Below are 20803 nucleotides of genomic sequence, written 5' to 3'. Positions count from 1 at the left end.
CTTTGTCAGTGACGCATGTATCATTCGTATTTTGCACCGGCGCACAGCAGGTTTTTCCCTCCACAGACGCACGTCTGCAAACTAGGGAATGAACTTGCGCTCCCTGGGCGGTTCAGCGCAAAAAAGGAGGCGTGTTGCGGCGCAAACCATCCCTGATGCTATTTTGCAACACAGATCAGGAAACAATTTCTGACTTTGAATCCCCAAAAATTGAATCCATTCTTTACAGAAGTAATCCATATGGCTCCAAGGGGTTAATAAAGGTCTTGTGCTAGTAATCAATGCGATTTTGTAAGAAAAATATCCATATTTAAACTTTATAAATTATAATAACTAGCTTTCGGTAACTACAATGTCATGGACTCGATTCATGATAGTCACAGCGCAATGTACGCATGGCAACCAATGCTCACTACGCTAAAACTCTTGTGAATCGTTTGATCCCAAGATGATGTTGTTACCGGAAGCTAGTTATTACAATTGATAAAGTTTAAAATTTAGATATTTCTCTTAGAAAATGGCATTGATTACCAGCAGAAGACCTTAATTAACCCATTGGAAGCCGTGTGGATTACCTCGGTTAAGGATACATGCACTTTTTGGGGGTTTAACTCTTTCCCTGCCATTGACAAAACGCTGCCAATGATGAGCTTTGATATTTGGCTGGATTAATAAGGTTTGTAGCTGCTCAACTTTGCCCTAAATGTTATTTTCATTGTCTGTTACAGGAAGCATGCTCCTTGCAGTACTACTTCCTGGTTCTGTGGAAGATTCTGGGAGTGCTGCCACCTTCAAAAGGCTGTATTGAGCAGCTTAAGAGTGGCAATAGTGATCCCAGTGAAAGTGACATTTTACACACCCTCAGGTGGTCATCAAGGTTACGAGTCAGCACTTACGTCAACTGGATCAAGGTTGGTTTTGTTACCTTACCTTTGGACAAAATGAACAAAGTTGCCTTGGATTCCAGCACCTTATTCTCCAAATACATCACTTTTCTTTTCCTCTAAATCAGGAACATTTAGTAAAGCAGGGAATGAAAGCGGATCATGCCACATCTCTGATCGAAGTAGCCTCTGCCAAGTGCAGTGTGGTGAAGTATGACGTAGAGCTCGCTGAGGAATACATCGCCAGACAGGTACAGCATTACGGTAGCCATAAATAGTTCAGATGTATTTATTATTTATTATATAACTTCATAAAACATTTTCCTGCCTAGATTTCGTCATTTTGCTGTGTGGACCCCAGCAGCATCCTACCTCTTCATCAAGTCCCCTCTCTACAAACCATATACACCTTGGATGCTGTGATTTCCAAAGTGCAAGTGTCTCTAGATGAGCATTTCTCCAAAGTTGCTGCTGATGCAGACCCACACAAATCCTCCGAGATCACCAAAAACCTTCTGCCCGCCACGCTGCAGCTTATTGACGTCTACACCGCTTTTACCAGGTTTGTGGCCGATTTCTCGAGTAATTGTGATTAAACTTAGGTCAGCTGACTGATTGTTCTGTGTTTGCTCAGATCATACTTGCTGATGAGCCTGCCTGAGGAAGGAGAACACAAGCACACTGAAGCTAAACTGCAGGGTTACGCTGCCGTGTTGTCCATTGGATCTACACGCTGCAAGGCCAATACGCTTGGTATGAGTTTTGCCCTCTTGTGTTTGTGTTATCTGAATAAATGTCTTGTCCACCATTGTTGATTTATCTCTGCTATCTTTTAGGTCAGAATGTGATGCAGAACCTGCCATCAGCTGTTCAGACACTGTGCGAAACATGGAACAACATACACACTAATGAGTTCCCTAACTTTGGCTCATGGGTAAGCGTCCTTTCTCCCATAACCCATTTATTTTCCTAAATACTTCGCAATAACTCAAAGTCAATTTCTTTGCCCATAGCGTAACGCTTTCGCCAATGACACCATCCCATCAGAGAGCTACATTAGTGCAATCCAGGCGGCCCACCTGGGCACCCTCTGCAACCAATCGCTGCCTTTGGCATCTTCTCTCAAACACATTTTGCTGTCGCTAGTGCGCCTTACTGGAGACCTCATTGTGTAAGGCCTGGACACAGACTTACAGATTTACATTTGATAAACTAGTTGTAAATGCTAATGATTGTGTTTGCCTTTAGCACAGAGGAGCTGAACGGTCCACAGGTGATCCGCACACTGCTGCCTCTCCTGCTGGAGAGCAGCACGGAGAGTGTGGCGGAGATCTGCAGCACATCGCTGGAGAGGATCCTTGGCCCTGCTGAATCGGATGCTTTCCTGGCCCTTGTCTACGAGCGTCTTGTCACAGGCTGCTACAACATCATTGCCAACCACTCTGACCCCAACAGGTAAGACCACTATGGCTATTTCTTATATTTGAGGTTAGTAATTTAAATAAACCCTGATAATTATGTATAATATGTTTCTGGTTAGTGGTCTGGATGAGTCTGTTCTTGAAGAATGCCTGCAGTACCTGGAAAAACAGCTGGAAAGTAGTCAGGTCCGCAAAGCCATGGAGGAATTTTTTTCATTCAGGTACTGACTTGTCAATCATTTCTTTTCTGATATCCCTACAAAACATGTTGCATATTTACATAAACTTCCCTTTGTAGCGGAGAACTGGTGCAGATCATGATGGCCACCGCCAATGAAAATCTATCTGCAAAGTTTTGCAACCGGGTGTTGAAATTCTTCACTAAATTGTTTCAGCTCAGTAAGTATCCTTGCATCGTTTTGTACTATCTATCAAGCACTTCCCTCTGTACATTTCTCTCACACGTCCCATCTGCTTTCATACTTTAGCGGAAAAGAACCCTAATCCCAGCCTTCTGTGCCTGTGCGGCTCTCTGGCCCAGCTGGCTTGCGTTGAGCCCACGAGGCTGCAGGCCTGGCTGAGGCGAATGACGGCCTCTCCTCCCAAAGACTCGGACCAGCTGGACACGGTGCAGGAGAACAGACAGCTCCTGCAACTCCTCACTTCCTACATCGTCCGCGACAACAGCCAGGTCGGTGAGGGTGTCTGTACTGTGCTGCTGAGCACCCTCGTTCCCATGGCAACAGAGATGCTGGCCAGTGGCGATGGGGCAGGTTTCCCCGAGCTCATGATCATCATGGGCACACTAGCGAGTGCAGGGCAAGGAGCTGGGCATCTCCAGCTACACAGAGCTGCCATTGACTGGCTCACAAGATGGTGAGTGATGTATTTGATTTTAACTTTTCCCCTCCCACACTAGCATGTTAAAGGGATAGTTCCCCCAGAAATGAAAATAATGTCATTAATGACTCACCCTCATGTTGTTCCAAACTCGTAAGACCTCCGTTCATCTTCGGAACACAGTTTTAAGATGTTTTATATTTAGTCTGAGAGCTTGATGACCCTTCATTGAAAATCTACTTATGGTTTACTGTCCATGTCCAGAAAGGTAATAAAAACATCATCAAAGTAGTCCATGTGACATCATATTTTCGATGCTTCAACACATTCTTACTGACCCACTGATGTCACATGGACTACTTTGATTATATTTTTATTACCTTTCTGGGCATGGACAGTATATCGCACGTAGATTTTCAATCAAGGGTCAACAAGCTCTCGGACTAAATATAAAACAACTTAAACTGTGTTTCCAAAGATGAACGGAGGTCTTACTAGTTTGGAACGACATGAGGGTGAGTCATTAATGACATTATTTTCATTTTTGGGTGAACTATCCCTTTAATGACCTTAAAGCAGGGGTGGGCATTCATGGTCCTGCAAAGTTTAAGGCCAACCCTAATTAAAAACAACTGAAAAATCTAATCAAAGGCAGCAGGATGACTTGGAAATGGCATTCAGGTGTGTTTGATTAGGGTTGGAGCTAAACTTTCCAGGATAGTGGCCCTCCAGGACCAGGAATGCCCACCTCTGTCGTAAAGCAAACCCTCATGGATTAAATTGGCAAAACTTTAATTTAATTTTTTAACTTATTTGTAGATTAATCTTATTATTTCTCTTTTAGTAAAAAATACTTGTATCAGAAGAATGTTGTGGAGAAAGTTACCGCCAATGTGTCCCAAGGCAAGGTAGGCATCGTGTCCATTCAAGCATTCAGATGTTTTGAATTTGGTCCGGATAACAACTTGAATCTTTCTGTTTGCAGCATGCCAGCATGTTGGAGTGCGCCTGCCACATTATTTCTTATCTGGCGGATGTGATGAACGCTTTGAGACAGACCAGTGGCCAGGGCTCGTCCCAGCTCCTGATGGAGGGAGAGGAGAAGGCCATTGAGGTGGACTCTGATTGGGTGGAGGAGCTAGCTGTGGAGGAAGATGACTCGCAGGCTGAGGACTCGGTCAGAAGATTCACTGTGCTTTAGATTTGAAATACTGCCTGCTCTAGCTTTTTAAACTTGATCCTGTTTGTTTATTTGAATATGTCAAGGGTTGATGTTTGGGGCATTTGGTTCTTATGTGTCTTATTAATGCAATTTGAGCACTACACAGCAGAGCGGGCGATTTTTTTAAAAAGTTAATTTTAATCTGTTACTTGATTTACTTAGACCAGCAATTATAAATCATTTGTTACGGGGAACACACATGCATCTCTTGTCTACAGCCTCTTAAAGGGATAGTTCACCCAAAAATTATCATCATTTGTCATCATATACTAATAATTTCTTTCTTCTGCTCAGCACACAAGAAGACATTTTGAGCAATGTTTGTAACCACACCGTTTTTGAGCACCATTGACTTCCATAGTAGTATTTTTCCTTCTATGGAAGTCAATAGTGCTTCTATTTCCTGTTTCATTACAAATATCTTCGTTTGTATTCAGCCGAACTTTATACAGGTTTGTGACAACATGAGGGTGAGGAAATGATGACAGAATTGAAATGTTTGGTGAACTATCCCTTTTAAGTGCTTTGTGTTTTTAGCAACATAAATCTCGTTTGTGTTTAAGGATGAGGATTCGCTCTGCAATAAGTTATGTACCTTCACCATCACGCAAAAGGAATTCATGAACCAGCACTGGTAATACATCTACCTGGCCTTCCTTTGCTATGAAACGCAGTGGCGTTCTGTCAACGGCCTTAATCGCCTGCTCTTGCCTATACAGGTATCACTGTCACACGTGTAAGATGGTGGATGGGGTAGGTGTGTGCACAGTGTGTGCCAAGGTCTGTCACAAAGACCATGAGATCTCCTATGCCAAATACGGTTCTTTCTTCTGTGACTGCGGTGCCAAGGAGGATGGCAGCTGCCAGGTGAGACCGAATACTTCGGGTCATCATGGGAAAAGAGCAACCGCGGTAACTTTGGCTTGCAAATCATTTATCATTGACCGCCATTAGCTCATTTCAGTTCTCTCTCAATTCATCAGGGTTTGCGACAATTGTTTTAAAGCAAAACTTTTCTTCGTTACGTGATAGTAATGTTTCTTAAATCTTGCCTGTTTGGTTATATTATTAATACTTTATTAAGAACTGTTTAATTGCCAATTATAGTCTTTATAATTGATCTTCATTGTCAAGATATCTTAAAAGCTTTCTCAGATTACCATCTTTACCATTAAAGCCATATTCATTCATGCATGTCTCCTTGATGGAATCTCAAAGCATGTAACAAATTAAATTAACTCTCTTATCCCCATATTGCCCCTGCATAAACATCCTTTGTAATTTAGTCAGACCAATGCCACAGATCCCACATCCCTGATCCCGGTTCGGCATCTGTGTGTTTTAGGCACTCGTGAAGCGAAGTCCCAGCAGTGGAATGAGCTCCACCATGAAGGAGTCCTCGGCCTTCCAGAGCGAGCTGCGCATGCCAGAGAGCGCGATCCGTCACCAGAGCGCCTCGCCCGCCGACAAGGGTAAAGTCACCATCTGTGATGGCAAGAGCAGCGATGAGGAGAAGCCCAAGAAAAGCAGCGTGTGCAAAAACATCGAGGGCTGCCGAGAGGACCTGCTCATACAAGTCGTACGAGAATTTCACTCCCTACTACATTGTTTATTGTATTTTGTTATGTTTATGATATTGACACTGTCTCTTGTTTTGAAGGCAAGTTCCTCCACAGCAGCACTCGTGCTGGAGTTGCTCACCTTTTTGATGGACGCCATTCAGACCAACTTCCACCAGGCATCTGCGGTGGGCAGCAGCAGCCGTGCTCAGCATGCTCTCAATGAGCTGCACACTCAAGACAAGACCGTAGAGATGACAGACCAGCTTATGGTATTAACCATAAGATTATGCGCAACAAGGTTTTAATTTAGGTTGTAAACACTCATTATAAGATTTGTTTTGGTGATGTTCCAGGTTCCCACTCTGGGCTCACAGGAGGGTGCTTTCGAGAATGTCAGGATGAACTACAGCGGAGATCAAGGACAGACCATCCGGCAGCTCATCAGTGCTCATGTGCTGCGGCGGGTGGCCATGTGCGTGCTGTCCTCCCCTCACGGACGCAGACAGCACCTTGCCGTCAGCCACGAGAAGGGAAAGGTAATTCAGAAACCGTTCGCCTATGTCTCAGTTTTAATATTTGATTTTATGTCAATCAGCTAGGTTATGAGGTCATAGCTGCAATTAACCAATCGACATCAGAAACCAGTAAATCAGTTTTATAAAAACATTTCCCCCTTCATGTCACCTGTTTTTTTGCAGATCACAGTTCTGCAGTTGTCTGCACTTTTAAAGCAGGCCGACTCCAGTAAAAGAAAATTGACTCTGACTCGACTGGCCTCAGCCCCGGTTCCTTTCACGGTGCTAAGCCTCACGGGAAATCCCTGTAATGAGGACTATCTAGCAGTGTGTGGACTTAAGGTAACACATGCAGACATATTCGCATAAGACTGCAAATTTTCCAAGACAGGGTAGATGCTGATTTATGTATGAGATTATGTAACGGTTTGTCTTTTTTTTTATAGGACTGCCACGTCCTGACGTTCAGCAGCACTGGCTCTGTGTCCGATCATCTGGTACTGCACCCCCAGCTCGCAACTGGAAATTTCATCATTAAAGCCGTATGGCTACCTGGATCTCAGACTGAATTGGCCATCATCACTGCTGATTTTGTCAAGGTGAACTGCATTTTGTATTTCAGTTTTCACTGTGTATAATGGATATAAATAACTCCCTGGCAACCACATAGGGATACAAATAGTCACGAAAACTTGAATAGCATCACACTAGCAAACACCCACAGCCCTGGAATTGTAGTCATGGTTTTTCTTACTTAAAATCAGCTTATTTCTGTCATAAGTAAGGTCCCTTAAACCGAGAGTTACGTATGTAACTACGGTTCTATGAATCCCGGATGACCGCCAGAGGCGGTGCTTAAGCACTGAATGATCCATCTCGCGCATGCGCAGGTCGAGTGTTTATACCAACAAAGTCACCCGTGACCCCTGATGCCTACGGAGAGTCTTTAACTTCCGGTGACATCAGAGGATCTGTTCCTACAGAATCTTCTCGCGAGTACACAGTGATTCTGAGTGACAGAACACTCTGGCGGTCATCCGGGATTCATAGAACCGTAGTTACATACGTAACTCTCGTTCTATTTCATCCCTATTGACCGCCAGAGGCGGTGCTTAAGCACTGGATGACATATACCAAAAAAGTCACGAGGAATTTAGCACATACCTTATTGAGAGGAGAGCACAGAGTCCGGCAACAGGACCACCTCCAGTGGATGGGGGGTGGCGACATTCACCCGGTAGAACCTGGAGAAGGTACTTGGGGATGCCCATGATGCCGCCTCACAGATGCGCTCCAGGGGCACGCCGCGCAGGGCCGCCCATGAAGTTGAGACCGCCCTGGTAGAGTGGCACCTCACCCCGGATGGCAGGGGGTGACCACCTCGTTTATATGCCTGGGTGATTACATCCACCACCCAATGAGACAACCGCTGTTTGGAGAGAGCACAGCCCCTTCTAGGACCACCATAGCAGAGGAAGAGCTGGTCTGACTGCCTTATACTCGCAGTCGCGACCACGTAGGTTTTGAGAGCCCGTACGGGACACAGCCGCTGTAATCTATCCTCCCCTTCTGGGGGAGTAAATTGCGCCAGGTGGATAGGTTGGTTAAGGTTGGATGATGACAAAACCTTCGGAAGAAAAGCTGTATTCGGCCACAGGGTAACCCCTGAGCCATCGGAGTTCCACGGCAAACATGAGTTACTCACAGAGAGCGCATGAAGTTCCCCAACACGCTTCGCTGACGTGATAGCAAGGAGAAAGGCAGTCTTAATAGAGACCCACTTCAGCTCTGCCTGAGCCAGGGGTTCAAAGGGAGGTGAGCATAGAGAATCGAGCACCAGGTGCAGATCCCAGGCTGGGGCGCGCTGTGCTCGTGGGGGGCGTAACCGCCATGCACCCTTCAGAAAAAGAGACACCAATCTGTGACACCCCACAGTGTCATTGTCCACCCGAGCATGTCGAGAGGAAATAGCTGCCACATATACCCTCAAGGTAGCCGGGGACCGGCCGCCATCCAAGAGTGACTGGAGGAACTCTAGAATCTTTGGACCTGAACAGTGCACAGGGTCCACATCCCTGTCTGAGCACCATGTAGTAAACAGCTGCCACCTGTTCTCATACTGCGCCCGGGTAGAAGGCGCCCTTGCATTCAATATGGTATTGCAGACGCCATCTGAACACTCAGTCAGCAGCGGGTCGGGCCCTGCAGTGACCAGACCCACAGCTGCAGGCGATGAGGATCGGGATGCCAGATTCGGCCCTGTAACTGAGACAGGAGATCCCTCCTGTCTGGGAGGCGCCACGGTGAACCGTTGCAGAGACTGTACAACAGTGGAAACCATGTTCTTCCCGGCCAGAAGGGGGCTACCAACAGTAGCCTGTGACCCTGCTGGAGGACTCTCTGCAGTGTTGGAAGAATCAGAGGTATTGGTGGAAAAGCATAGAGGAGACCCTCTGGCCAATCGTGTGCGAGAGCATCCTGGCCCAGAGGGCTGCTCTTCTCCGTCCAGGAGAACCAGAGGGGGCAATGGGTCGATTCCTCTGAGGCAAAGAGATCCACCCCTGCCCTGCCGAAGATGTCCCAGATGCTGAGGACCACATCCGGATGAAGCCGCCACTCTCCCGGCGGAGGCTTGCAACGGGAGAGTAAGTCTGCCGCCTGATTCTGCTCCCCAGGCAAATACATCGCCCTCAGGCTGGCCAGGTGTGGCCCTGCCCACAGCAGGAGGTCCTGGGACGCCTGCAGCAGTGGTGCAGACCTGGTGCCTCCTTGGTGGTTTATGTGAGACACAGTTGAGACATTGTCTGATCGCACAAGCACATGCCGGCCTCCCAGGAAGGGAAGAAAGGCCTGCAATGCCCTGTGCACAGCCCGCAGTTCCAGAACATTGATGTGCTGTGAGCGCTCCCGGACAGACCACAGCCCCTGAGTTGTTCGATTCTGCCACACAGCACCCCACCCCGAGAGAGAAGCATCTGTTGTGAGGATTTCCCGACGAGATGCAATGGAACCCAAGGGCATGCCCTGCAGGAGAAATGACCTTACTCTCCATGGGGCCAGAGCAAGAAGGCAACGACGTGACACCTTGAGTTTCCTGTGTCGGTGCCACTGGACATCTAGATGAAAGCCGTGCAACCACCTCTGGAGGGGACGCAGCGACAGCAGTCCTAGAGGAATCACGGTAGCGGCAGCCGTCAGCTTCCCTAGGAGGCGCAAAAACTCCACATAGCGTAACTGCCTGCCCTCCCGAAACAGGAGGAGGAGGTGGAGGATGTCGTCCACCCGCTGTGGTGATGGGCGAGCCTTCATGGTGATTGCATCTAGAGTCATACCGAGAAAAAGCGTGCCCTGCGATGGAACCAGGCAACTCTTTGTAAAATTCACCCGGAGGCCCAGGCGGGCCACATGGGAGAGAAGACACGACGTGTCCAGTGCCACTTGAGACTGGGATGGCGCACAGATGAGCCAGTCGTCCAGATATGGGAGAATCTTCATGCCCCGCGACTGCAAGTGCGAAAGGGCTGCGGTCACACACCTGGTGAACACCCGAGGGGAGAGGGAGAGACCGAATGGGAGCACTCGGAACTGGAAATGGCGCCCTTGAAAGGCAAACCGCAGAAACTGCCGATGGTGTGGAGCTAAAGGGATGTGGAAGTAGGCATCCTTCAGGTCTACTGACGTAAACCACTCTCCTTTGGCAATTGTACGTAGAACCTCTGCAGTGGTCAGCATGTGGAACCTCAGAACCTTCAGGAACCTGTTGAGACCCCTCAGGTCGAGGATAGGACGGAGTCCGCCATCTTTCTTTGCTACCAGAAAGTAAGTTGAGTAGAACCCCCCGGGGTGCAATAGGGGATCTACTGGCTCGATGGCACCCTTGTCCAGGAGGGCGGACAACTCCTGGGTGAGGGCTTGGGCTTTTGCCGGGTCGTTTATGATGGTCATCTTGACCCGGCCATGGGCTGGGGGCCGGCGTCGGAACTGAAGTTTGTACCCGTGGATTAAGGTTGAGAGCACCCATGGGTCCCTGGTGGAGGCAGCCCAATAGCTGAGCTGCTGCTGGGAAAAACAGCCGACGGCCGACCCCCGGGCTTCAGCGCCGGGGTCCCCGGCCTCTAAAGGTTCCAGAGGCACGATGGGTCGGAAAGGACTGAGGTTGTCCTGAGGGCAGCCGGTCAGGCACCCGAAAGGTCGGTGCCTGCTGCTGAGCAGGCTGTGGACGTGGGCGCAGAGACCTTAGGTAGCCCCTGGGGTGAGCCTGTGGACGAGAGCTGCGCTGTGGGACAGCTGGAGGACCTCTAGGCCTGCTAGGAGGCGGAACGCTTCTCTGAAGCCCGGACAGCTGCTGTCGAGTCCGTCCGGCTTGGACCGTGCGCTCAAGCGCTTCCAGAGCTGCGGAACCAAACAGCTCCCCTGGTTCCACCGGAACACTGCGGAGGGTTCTCCTACAGGCCTCAGTGAGAGGAGATTGTGCCAACCATACCTGGCGGCGAGCCTGCACAAGAGTAGACATCAACCGCCCCAATTCCCTAGACATCAATGCGAATGCTTGTAGTGAAGCATCGCTAAAGCTGTGGACAGAGGCATCCAACTCAGTCTCCTGCAGGGAAGTTGACAAAGCGAGCATCAGGTGGGACATGGAGTTACCGATGCGTCCCATGCGAGCCGCTGCATCATAGGCCTTACAGAGCAGGTCATCTGTAACCCGGCACTGGGGACGAGGGCACCTAGCATCCGGCCTCAAAGCCTCATCAGGTGAGATGATAAGAGCCGCTATTGTCGGCTCAACTGCTGGCATGCGGTCCAATCCGAACTTCTGTGCGTCCTGCATGGCTGCCAGGGTCTGGCCATCGGACGTTGCATGAGAGAGGGCCTTAGAATCCCTCCAACATGCCTGCAACTCCCTCAAATACTCCTCCGATGGGGGCGCAGTAAAGCTGACGGAGGCTGGGACACTCCTGAAAAAAGCACTGGCCGGAGCCGGCTGAGTTTGCGGGACGTCCAACTGGAGACGAGCAAGAGCCATACGAATGATGGCTCCCATAGAGCAGTCCTCAACACCACCAGTAGAGCTATGGGTTGAAGAACGGGAGCCGGCCGCAGAAGGTTGGGAGGCTCCCATCTGTGGAAGTACCTCTGGCTCATATTCATTAAACTGGCCAGCTGAAGCTGCCATGGAAAGCACATCGTCCTCCGACTCCAAGGAGGCTGCCGAAGGGACAAAATCATCTGGCGGCTCTGCTCCAGTCCCGGACTGGAAAGCCAGGAAGAGGGACTTCATAGTATTGAGCTCCGCTGTTAGTTGGTCCACTTTAGAGGCAAGCCGGGGTCCCTTGGCCTTTTTTGCAGGAGTGGGGCCTGCGGCCTCAGCAGCCTGACGTTTAGACTGCCCAGTCTGATCTGGAACCAGTCGCTGGGCTGGGGTCAAATGTCCAATCGACGAAGTAGAGCCCGACAGTTGCTCCACCTCAGCCAGTCTAGCTGCCCTCACTGCCCGAGGCATGATACCACAGTTCATGCAGGGGTCGTCAGAAAGACCCTCCTTTAAATGTTCAAAGCCAAGACATGAGGGACATAAATCATGGCCATCCTCAAGCTGCAGAGGAGCCATACAGGCCGAGCAGGAGTGGTTGCCAACCATGCTGGCAACTGAGAAAAAAAGGTAGCCTCGGCGGAAACACTGCCACCAATCTAGTCCCTGAGGTACAAATATGCTGGGAACGGGAGCGAAAGCACTGCCTCCACCAGCTTAGGGCAACGAAAAAATAAGACACTAAACGCAGTACCGGTGCCGGGAGCGAAAGCACAACCGTCACCGCAAACGTTGTGAAGCCAGTTAAGGGTAAGCGCTATTAACAAAAACCGGCACAACCGAGTTGGCACGAATACACAAAGCGCAGTTAAGCGCCGAAACGATTAACAAAAAACTGGCACAACCGAGTTGTTGCAAAATACACAAAGCGAAGTTAAGCGCCGAACGATTAACAAAAATTGGCACAACCGAGTTGGCACGAATACACAAGCGCAGTTAAGCGCCGAACGTTTAAACGAAAAACCGACACAACCGAGTTGGTACTAAATACACAAAGCGCAGTTAAAGCGCAAAAAGACGTTTAACAAAATAAACCGGCACAACCGAGTTGGCACGAAGTAACTACACGAGCGCAGCTGAACAATCAACCAAAAACGCGTCCGTGTTACAACAATAAATCGCAGATGAATCAATAATTTAAAGGTAACTGTTAACGTTAGATTACAAATGTCGGGAGAGGGAGCGAAAACACAGCCGTCACCAACAAATGCACCAAACGAGCAGTTATGTAAAAAGTTTGTAACTCACCTGTCGGTGGATTCCGTTGCGGCCTTTGGAGGGCGAGCAACTCGCTGCTCCGACAATACAATGCCACAAGGCCACCAGCAACGAATGAAACACAATATCCTAGTCTTTTGCTAGCGCGGAAAAAACAACCTGCGAAGCGAGAAGATGAAAAGGAACAGATCCTCTGATGTCACCGGAAGTTATAGACTCTCCGTAGGCATCAGGGGTCACGGGTGACTTTGTTGGTATAAACACTCGACCTGCGCATGCGCGAGATGGATCATTCAGTGCTTAAGCACCGCCTCTGGCGGTCAGTAGGGGTGAAATAGAACTAGTGGTGTGACGGATCGCAGTTGATCCGGATCACGACCCACGGTTCGGCTCGCATGTGATTTGCGGATTAATACACATAAATAGGAAAGGTTTATCATTTTCAAGTGATTTTAAACAATTTAATCGCAAAAAGGCGCTAAAGTGGGCTGCTTTCTGTATGCACAGACACACGTGCGGTTGAATGTGTCCAGTCCAACTCCAGTCAGACATGATCATCACTATGCCCTTCAAAGATCAGAACTCTTGATGTGTAAACTTTAGAATGAGTTGTGCTACTGTGTCTCATACTGTAGTCCTTTAAAATACATTTGGTGAATAAAGCAAAGAAAAACAACGTAACGTTTTTATGTGGGGCGAGTTTATGCTGCGTTTTTTGGAATTCGCCCTCGGTTTGTGTGTGTGCGCGCATTTAAGTGCACTCAAAAATGCATACACAGAGAGACGCGTTTCAAAAAGCAAGCGAAGATAAAATCTTTCTGTTCTTGACAGGGCACATACAAACAAAATGATCTCCACAGTATTCTTTTTCCAATAAAACATTTGTTTATGTATAGATTAGGCAGAAACCAGTCCGTACTTCTCTTAAAGAGACAGTAATTATTTTTTTAACCACTTTATTTGTACATTTTCCGAGTAACACATATACAGTTGTATTCATTATATTACAAATTAACCACAGAAAAACAATCACAACAAAACGAAAGACAGAAACATAATAATTATATTTAATTCAGACAATAAAGACAGTGTTATTATTCATTTGATTCGATTTCTGTACCTAATGCTAATTTTAGACCTTACTTAATGTGCAACTTTGTTTTTGTAATAAGATTTTCCCACCCATTTTTTGCTGATCCGAAAAATTATCCGATCTGTGCCTCAAAAACCGTAATTTGATCCAAACCGTGAGTTTTTTTTATCATAACACCCATACTTAAACCACTTTTCCTTTTAGATCTATGACTTATCTGTGGATGCCCTGAGCCCCATGTACTACTTCCTCCTACCAAGTTCAAAGATCAGAGACGCTACCTTCCTGTTTAACGAGGAGGGAAAAAACATCATCGTGATCATGTCGTCAGCTGGTTACATGTACACTCAGGTCATGGATGAGTCCAGCAGCGCCCAACATGGCCCCTTTTATGTCACCAACGTTCTGGAGATTAACCATGAGGACCTAAAGGTTTTTACAACATTCTTTTCCTATATATTCAGTTGAGCCATTTAGATTGGATTGTGTGAGGGGTAGCTGCAGATTGAGCGTGTTGTTTTCTTCACAGGACAGTAATGGGCAGGTGGCTGGAGGCGGAGTCTCTGTGTATTACTCCCACGTCCTGCAAATGCTCTTCTTCAGCTACAGCCAGGGCAAGTCATTCGCTGCCACAGTGAGCCGGAGCAGCCTGGAAACCCAGAGACTCTTCACCATCAGTGTCAAAGGGTAGGATGCATTTCCGAAAAGCATTTAATGTTCCAAATCAGGATTATTTTAAGATTTCTCTTAAGGATTTTGTTTTTCCTGTATGTGCAGTTCGAATGGAGGCAGTAAAACATCTCCAGCTCTTTGTCAGTGGTCAGAAGTGATGAACCATCCAGGTCTGGTGTGCTGCGTCCAGCAGACCACTGGGATTCCTCTGGTCATCATGGTGAAGCCAGACACGTTCCTTATTCAGGAAATTAAAACCCTGCCAGCAAAAGCTAAGGTCAGTTTTTTGTGTTTAACTGTTATGCTGCAATGTATGTGTTTTATAGACCATTTCAAAAGATGTAAACAACACTGGTCCAGAAACACTTCCTGTTACAGTTTGTGACCTTTTTTTTTATTTCACGTATATCATTATCTTTAAGATGTTTGTTTAACTTCAGTTAATTCAGGTTTATATGTTCTGTTGGTTTATTTTATCCCAACGTTTATCTAGTGTTAAAAAACTGAAACAGGAAGTGCTTCTAGACCAGTGTTGTTTACATCTTTTGAAATGGTCTATACCCATAGCTTTCCTTTTATTATGAGCATGCAAAAATAAGCTTCCATGCTCCTCAGATTCAAGACATGGTGGCGATTCGTCACACAGCGAGCAACGAGCAGCAGCGCACCACTATGATCCTGCTCTGTGAAGACGGCAGCTTGCGTATCTACATGGCCAACGTGGAGAACACATCCTATTGGCTGCAGCCTTCCCTGCAGCCCAGCAGCGTCATCAGCATCATGAAACCTGTCCGTAAACGCAAAACAGCCACTGCCAGTAAGTCACACCACATATAAACATCTTTATAGTTGACTTATAGTATACCTTGAATGTCTCCACACTAAGTGATATGTACCGAGTTGATTGTGAGAGATGCCAAATTGATATGCCATTTATTTGGTTTCTCAGCCACACGGACATCCAGTCAGGTCACGTTCCCTGTGGACTTTTTCGAGCACAACCAGCAACTCACAGAGGTGGAGTTTGGAGGCAATGACCTCCTGCAGGTCTACAATGGACAGCAGATCAAACACCGCCTGAACTCAACAGGGATGTATGTGGCCAACACAAAGGTAATTTTTTTAATTAAAAATGATTATCCATGGCTTCATGGGTCATATCAGTTACTTAGCTCTGCTTTTGTGAATTTGTGCTGACAGCCTGGAGGGTTCGCGGTGGAAGTAGTGAACAATAACACTTCAATGGTGATGACTGGAATGAGGGTACAGATCGGCACTCAAGCCATCGAACGAGCTCCCTCCTACATTGAGATCTTCGGACGCACCATGCAGTTAAACCTGACACGCTCTCGCTGGTTCGACTTCCCCTTCACACGTGAGGAAGCCCTGCAGGCCGACAAGAAGCTCTCCATTTTCAGTAAGCGTCTAATAGCAAATGTTTTACATCATGGGACAAACAAATCCAGGGTCTTGCATCTACTTGGAAGGTTATTGTGTACTGCACTGCATCCTGTTATGCTGGTGCATGACCAGAAAAACTGATTTATTTCTTTTATCTAATGTTTTAGTTGGTGCCTCAGTTGACCCAGCAGGTGTCACCATGCTGGACTCGGTTAAGATATATGGCAAAACCAAAGAGCAGTTCGGCTGGCCAGATGAGCCACCAGAAGACTTCTCTTCAGCAGCAGTCAATAATGTGTGCAGCCCCAACCTTAACCAGGGCAATGGTGCTGGAGACGCTGATGTCACCAGCCCCATCACAACCAGTGGCACTGTGCTAGAGAGGTACACCTGTGTGGTCTCATTGCAATCTGTTACTCGGTTTTACTTGATTTCCAACCTACAAGTTGCAGTAGTATAGAAATGTGTTATCTTTATGTGGTCATTTATATAATCTCATTGTCTATCATCTCTTCATTTCACTATTAGTTTAATAAATCTATATTATTGTCTCAAGACTTCTATAATTGATGGCAGTTATTATAAATGAAAGCGCAGTGAAGAAAGGAGGAAGAGGGGAGGGGTGTGTGTGATCTGTCCAGTCAGCCTGATCTCACGAAAATTCGTACATGTTATTTTACAAGTTGTCTAATTTTATGGATTTGTGCAAAGTTAATAGTGCAAAACAATAACGAAACCCCACCTCTTACCCCAATGTCATTTGCAAATGCAAGTCGTACAAATATTTGCGAATGTGGTCGTAAAAATTAGCCACCTCGTAAAATACGTACGAATTGCCATGAGATAGCAATGGTCCAGTCCGTGGCTGCCATCATAATGATGACATCATGCTTGCATGCTCACGTTTCCTGTGTTTGACATTCAAATCATGTTTACACGTTTCTTTTCTGTGATCCTCACACATTTTTCTTTTTCTTTGCTCCCTAAACAATAAAAAAGTTGTGAAACTGAGTCCTTATCAGCCTTGGACCGGTTAGTAATCGCCCTTTCTCTGCTTGTGTGCATGATGGTCTGCTCGTGCGTGTGTGTGTGTGCGTGTGTGCGTGTGCGAGAGAGCAGACTGAGCTTGCTCTGGTGTACAACATGCAGGACATTTACAGCTTTTATAAAGAGATCATTAATCACATAAATGATTTCAAATGCTTTTAATGTTTGATAATGCGATTATGATTTGATATGCTTTGGGAATGGTTTACAGTTTATGTCTTAATAGTTATTATAAACTGATACTTTTTTATGTATTGTTTTTCCAGTCTAATTGTGATCTGATTTCTAGGTTGGTGGTGAGCTCGCTGGAAGCTCTAGAGAGCTGCTTTGCTGTGGGTTCGCCCAATGAAAAGGCAAGGATGTGCTTTTGTGTTTTTGTACTAGGGTCATTAAAAGGATGATCCAATAGTTTTGATTCCAGAATAGTCACATTGATCATGATTATTTGATATTTATTTATAAATATTTATGTTTCTCAATAGGAGAAAAATAAGACTGCAGCCCTAGAGCTGGCCACCCTCTTGCTGTCTATTCCCACCCCGGCCGGAGTACAGCAGCAGACCAAAGGTCTCCTGGCCAGTCTGCACACCAGCCGTACGGCCTACCACAACCACAAGGTACGCATGCTAATCCCACACCACAACATGTAAAATCACACAGACTGCTTGTTTAGTTTGCTTACTAGTGCTAAATCTATGTATAGGATCAGTCGCTGCTGAGCAATGCGGTACAGTGTCTGAACAGCTCCTGTAAAGAAGGGAAGGAACTCGACCCTGATGTTTTCCAGAGGCTGGTGATCACAGCTCGCTCTATCGCCATCATGAGACCCAACAACCTTGTGCACTTTACAGAGTCCAGACTTCCTCAATCTGACACTGGTATGCTAAGTACTTTTAGGGTGTGTTCATACTTGACATGTTCGGTTTGATTGAAATCGGTGCGATTGCTCAGTGGGTGCGGTTCATTTGCGTAAATGTGAATGCTGCCACCCGAACTCTGGTGTGCACTAAACAAGTAAACCGAGACCACTGAAAACAGGGGTTTGCTTATAAAATGCCAGTATGAACGCTAAGCGAACCAGGACTTAAAGGATTAGTCAATTTTCTTAAAAAAAATCCAGATAATTTTTTGCCACCATGTCATCCAAAATGTTGATGTATTTCTTTGTTTAGTCGAGAAGAAATTATGTTTTTTGAGGAAAACATTCCAGGATTTTTCTCATTTTAATGGACTTTAATGGACCCCAACACTTAATGCAGTTTAAAATTGTACTTTCAACGAAGATTCAAAGGACTCTAAACGATCCCAAACTCGTCTATCTCCGGTCCTGTGATGCGACCTCACGTAATACGTCATCACGTCAAGAGATCACGGATGATGAATGCGAAACTATGCCCCAGTGTTTACAAGTGTGGAGAAAGAGGGCCGTTCTGATGTTGTTGTATGTCGAATGATAATAATTCATGTCTTTGTGTCAGTTTATTGTTTAAAATGGTCCGCAAATGTGCGTTTCATATATGTAGCACATGACCTTTCTACGTCACTACGTAAATAGGTGAGGTCACGCTGGCGCGTTACAGGACCGGAGATAGACGAGAAGTTGTTGTTTAAAAGTGCATATTTTTTATTTTTCTTGCCAAAAATGAAATTCGTTTCACTAAATAAGACCCTTATGCCTCGTTTGGGTTTGTTAAGAGTCTTTTGAAACTCTGTTGAAACTGCAATTTTGAAGTGTTGGAGTCCATTATAGTCCATTAAAATGAGAAAAGCCTGGAATGTTTTCATTAAAAAAAAATCTTCTCGAATGAACAAAGAAAGACATCAACATTTTGGATGACATGGTGTTGAGTAAATTATCTGGATTTTTTTAAGCAAATGGATTAATCCTTTAATAAATAGTTTTTTTTTTGGTCCGGACCAAAAGAACCGAACTACAAGTATGAACGCCCTTAAGCTTTGTTTAGAAGTTGTTTATATGATCTGTTGGTTTGTGTACCTTTAAATAATTAAGATGTTTTTCTCCCTTCAGATGCAGGTGATGATGGGAAAGATGGACTAAAACAAGCAGATACTGAGAGCTGTAGCTTTATCATGCAGTTGGTCAGCAACTTCTGGAAGCTTCATGCTCTCAAACCCAAGAATGCTTTTCTGGCTCCGGCCTGTCTGCCAGGTATTCGATCAAAGCCCAATGTTTCATTGATTTCAACCTCGATAGCTGGATTTATTAATCTGTTTGTTTTTCCTAAGGTCTGACCCACATCGAAGCCACAGTCAATGCTCTGATAGATATCATCCATGGTTACTGCACCTGTGAGCTGGACTATATCAATGTGGCATCAAAAATCTACATGCAGATGCTGCTCTGCCCTGTAAGCTTCTTAGTTATTTAAATCTCTATAGACCCCTTCAAGGTTTGTAAACATTGAATGACTATCGGGTGCGCGCGCAGCATGGGGTCAAACTGTTCATACAATCGAGGCTTTAAAATTTAATCTAACAGGGCTGAAAAATTATGACTTACCTCAAATGAAGTGAGCACTACAATCACAAGCCTCTTTGATATTTGTATTGTTCCAGTCTGCACGTTAATAGCTTGCAGCCGCAGATGTTGTATTTTTTTTTGTTTTTGAGATTTGTTTTTGAGATTCGCATGAATCGCGAAAACTTAACGGAAGACCTGGCGCGATTTTCAGAGCCCACGACGTAAGTAGGCATTTTTACGATACCGAATAACACGCAACTCAATCTGCTGTAATTACTTTTCTGACCCCGACATGCGCAGTGGGAACCGCCTGTGACGTGAACCGTGAAGGGGTCTATAAGGTAAACTGGATCTTGAGACAAAATTATGATTAACTTCTATGGCTTTCATTTTATCAGGACAACTCTGTGAGCTTTGCTTGCAAACAGGCTTTGATTAGAGTCTTGAGGCCTAGAAACAAACGTAGACACGTCACCCTGCCTTCTCCACCACGTTCCAACACACCTATGGGTAAGAGCAGTATAGCGTAGATTAATTATTTCTAGGATGTAGATGCATTGCTAACTTGCTGTGTCCTAGGAGATAAAGATGACGATGATGATGATGATGCTGATGACAAGATGCAATCCTCCAACCTGACTGGAGGAGAAGGAGGCAGGCAGGAGAGTCAAGAACAAAATGAGGTGGACCACGGGGACTTTGAGATGGTGGTGAGTTTCGCCCAATACAGGCTAATGATAAAAGATCTTAAAGGATTAGTCAAAAAAAATCCAGATAATTTACTCACCACCATGTCATTCTAAAATGTTGATGTCTTTCTATGTTCAGTCGAGAAGAAATGATGTTTTTTGAGGAAAACATTCCAGGATTTTTCTCATTTTAATGGACTTTAATGGACCCCAACACGTAAAGCGACACCATGTAGTTTTTCAACCTTCATAATAATTTTTCAAGACCCTTGTGATAGTACATCGACTTTAAATAGGTTGAATGACATGTCTACCATAGCCTGATGGGGTCTGTATCGCTTTTATTACTTTAAAACTTAGGGTTTCGGGTAGTAACCAGAGCACAAAAAAAACTACAAAATTCGACTGCTTTATGGCATACGTCACTTTCTCCACTTCCTCAACACAATTTGTTTTTAACATGAATTTTGCTGGAGGCTACTTAAGGAGTGTAGAGAGCAACTTCTATTATGTGATTCTGTGGCACCGTGTTAGGGTCACGGACCTATGACACGGGCCACCCGGATTCCCCTTTAAGGCAATTTTTTATATAAACTCACGGTCTTGATTCATACATAAATGACTCGACTGAACAAAGAAAGACATCAACGTTTTGGATGACATGG

At 45.9% G+C, this 20803-nt stretch overlaps 1 protein-coding gene across 14 annotated transcripts in view; it reads left to right on the top strand.

Moving 5' to 3' along the window:
- ubr4 (ubiquitin protein ligase E3 component n-recognin 4) overlaps positions 1–20803 on the top strand; it is a 66772-nt gene that overhangs the window by 29658 nt on the left and 16311 nt on the right. For 8 of the 14 annotated variants that reach the window (XM_065285936.2, XM_065285932.2, XM_065285925.2 and 5 more), the window contains 34 exons: positions 729–911; positions 1013–1135; positions 1217–1446; positions 1519–1637; positions 1721–1818; positions 1898–2055; positions 2133–2339; positions 2425–2526; positions 2604–2704; positions 2794–3181; positions 3990–4053; positions 4131–4322; positions 4931–5001; positions 5087–5279; positions 5713–5946; positions 6028–6198; positions 6283–6465; positions 6628–6786; positions 6891–7043; positions 14052–14279; positions 14377–14534; positions 14625–14796; positions 15135–15336; positions 15469–15632; positions 15720–15936; positions 16088–16304; positions 16920–16952; positions 17257–17320; positions 17450–17584; positions 17671–17845; positions 18997–19137; positions 19215–19336; positions 19848–19959; positions 20029–20159. In XM_065285936.2, coding sequence (XP_065142008.1) covers positions 729–911; positions 1013–1135; positions 1217–1446; positions 1519–1637; positions 1721–1818; positions 1898–2055; positions 2133–2339; positions 2425–2526; positions 2604–2704; positions 2794–3181; positions 3990–4053; positions 4131–4322; positions 4931–5001; positions 5087–5279; positions 5713–5946; positions 6028–6198; positions 6283–6465; positions 6628–6786; positions 6891–7043; positions 14052–14279; positions 14377–14534; positions 14625–14796; positions 15135–15336; positions 15469–15632; positions 15720–15936; positions 16088–16304; positions 16920–16952; positions 17257–17320; positions 17450–17584; positions 17671–17845; positions 18997–19137; positions 19215–19336; positions 19848–19959; positions 20029–20159 — 5400 coding nt within the window. The remainder of the gene's footprint in view (positions 1–728; positions 912–1012; positions 1136–1216; positions 1447–1518; positions 1638–1720; positions 1819–1897; positions 2056–2132; positions 2340–2424; positions 2527–2603; positions 2705–2793; positions 3182–3989; positions 4054–4130; positions 4323–4930; positions 5002–5086; positions 5280–5712; positions 5947–6027; positions 6199–6282; positions 6466–6627; positions 6787–6890; positions 7044–14051; positions 14280–14376; positions 14535–14624; positions 14797–15134; positions 15337–15468; positions 15633–15719; positions 15937–16087; positions 16305–16919; positions 16953–17256; positions 17321–17449; positions 17585–17670; positions 17846–18996; positions 19138–19214; positions 19337–19847; positions 19960–20028; positions 20160–20803) is intronic. The other 6 variants (XM_065285935.2, XM_065285933.2, XM_065285934.2 and 3 more) reach the window with 4 other exon arrangements.

The sequence above is a fragment of the Paramisgurnus dabryanus genome, chromosome 21, assembly GCF_030506205.2.
Source record: "Paramisgurnus dabryanus chromosome 21, PD_genome_1.1, whole genome shotgun sequence".
NCBI lineage: Eukaryota > Metazoa > Chordata > Actinopteri > Cypriniformes > Cobitidae > Paramisgurnus > Paramisgurnus dabryanus.
This window is presented reverse-complemented; position numbering and strand designations above follow the sequence as displayed.